We start from the raw sequence: 1,885 nt of genomic DNA, 5'->3' as shown, positions 1-1,885 counted from the left end.
TTATGATTTGGTGTTTGTGCACAGTGCCCTCCCCTCATTTATGATTTGCTGTTTGTACACAGTGCCCTCCCCTCATTTATGACTCGGTGTTTGCACACAGTGCCCTCCCCTCATTTATGACTCGGTGTTTGCACACAGTGCCCTCCCCTCATTTATGACTCGGTGTTTGTACACAGTGTCCTCCCCTCATTTATGATTTGGTGTTTGTGCACAGTGTCCTCCCCTCATTTATGATTTGGTGTTTGTGCACAGTGTCCTCCCCTCATTTATGATTTGGTGTTTGTGCACAGTGTCCTCCCCTCATTTATGATTTGGTGTTTGTACACAGTGTCCTCCCCTCATTTATGATTTGGTGTTTGTGCACAGTGTCCTCCCCTCATTTATGATTTGGTGTTTGTGCACAGTGTCCTCCCCTCATTTATGATTTGGTGTTTGTGCACAGTGTCCTCCCCTCATTTATGATTTGGTGTTTGTGCACAGTGTCCTCCCCTCATTTATGATTTGGTGTTTGTGCACAGTGTCCTCCCCTCATTTATGACTCGGTGTTTGCACACAGTGCCCTCCCCTCATTTATGACTCGGTGTTTGTACACAGTGCCCTCCCCTCATTTATGATTTGGTGTTTGTACACAGTGTCCTCCCCTCATTTATGATTCAGTGTTTGTACACAGTGCCCTCCTCCCCTCATTTATGATTTGGTGTTTGTACACAGTGTCCTCCCCTCATTTATGATTCAGTGTTTATACACAGTGCCCTCCTCCCCTCATTTATGATTTGGTGTTTGTACACAGTGTCCTCCCCTCATTTATGATTTGGTGTTTGTGCACAGTGCCCTCCTTTACACTCCATATACAGAGAGCACATGGAAGTGTCAGGAAGAATCAAGAAGACTCAGCAGTGAATATATAAGAAGCTGAGCTGGATCCACCTGCAGTACTGATCACCAAGAAAGCAGCAGCTGACACATTGCCTCCAACTCTCCCGAGACAAGAAGCTTCAGCAAAATCAGCCAAAGATGTTTCCTCTCAGAGTTCTGCGGTCCTCATACAGCCCTCTGTGTGTCTGCCGGGAGACTGCCCTCAGTCTCTGGCCGGCTACACAACTCATGTTTGGCCTCCTGGATGAGGACATGATGACCAAGGACATGGAGCGGAGAATGCAGAGTGTCCACCAGGCTTACCAGCACCTGGCACAGGACATGGACCGGAGAGACAATCTGAGCAGAAGCTCTGCAACCACTGACAAGAACACCTCCACCACAGGCAAAGAGGGGAAGGAAAACTTTGAGCTCACTCTGGACATAAGTGGCTTTTCTCCTGAGGAGCTGACATTTAGAACAGAAGGCAGGAGACTCATTGTATCAGGAAAGCATGACAAGAAAAAGGAGATGGAGAATGGCGGCTATTTCCATGAGTACAAAGAGTGGAAGAGAGAAGCGGAGCTCCCGCAGGACGTCAACCCTGAGGATGTTGTGTGCTCCATGTCCAAGGATGGCCAGCTCCGCTTTCTGGCTCCTAGACTGGTGCCGCCGGCTGGTGAAAAAAGACTTATTTCTATCACCCAGATTCCAGGAGATGGACAACTGAGCCCAGGAGATGGACAACTGAGCCCCCCGGAGATCCAGAGCAGTACCCCAGAGGAGAGGAAGGACTGAATTCTTCCTGACTCCATGTGGACAGTTATCTACTCAGTGTCTTATGTCTTTCTATCTATGTGTGTAAATTGTAAGGTAATTTATTTACTAACGAATTGTATACTATTTTTTTTTTATCTGCCCAATAAAATGTTAAACGTATTTCATTTTTGTATATTGTTTGGATTAATAAAAGGAATATGTTATGCTTTATGAGAGTCAGAGTTTGCAATTGAAATCAGCCACAATAAAA

The 1,885-nt window shown here is 46.2% G+C and overlaps 1 protein-coding gene across 1 annotated transcript; it reads left to right on the top strand.

Annotated features, from left to right (window-relative positions):
• Window positions 1–874: 874 nt before the first annotated feature.
• On the top strand, window positions 875–1,653 carry LOC142310017 (heat shock protein 30C-like). Its single transcript, XM_075347496.1, has one exon. The coding sequence runs from the start codon at window positions 1,015–1,017 to the stop codon at window positions 1,651–1,653; it is 639 nt and encodes a 212-aa protein (XP_075203611.1). The 5' UTR covers window positions 875–1,014.
• Window positions 1,654–1,885: the final 232 nt, after the last annotated feature.

Source organism: Anomaloglossus baeobatrachus, chromosome 5, assembly GCF_048569485.1.
Source record: "Anomaloglossus baeobatrachus isolate aAnoBae1 chromosome 5, aAnoBae1.hap1, whole genome shotgun sequence".
In the NCBI taxonomy this organism is placed as follows: Eukaryota; Metazoa; Chordata; class Amphibia; order Anura; family Aromobatidae; genus Anomaloglossus; species Anomaloglossus baeobatrachus.
Note: the sequence above shows the minus strand (reverse complement) of the source record. Positions and strands in the feature narration are given on the sequence as shown.

Excerpts from the sequence above, each read along its gene's own strand:
- LOC142310017 (XM_075347496.1), top strand. The coding sequence starts at position 1,015 with ATGTTTCCTCTCAGAGTTCTGCGGTCCTCATACAGCCCTCTGTGTGTC.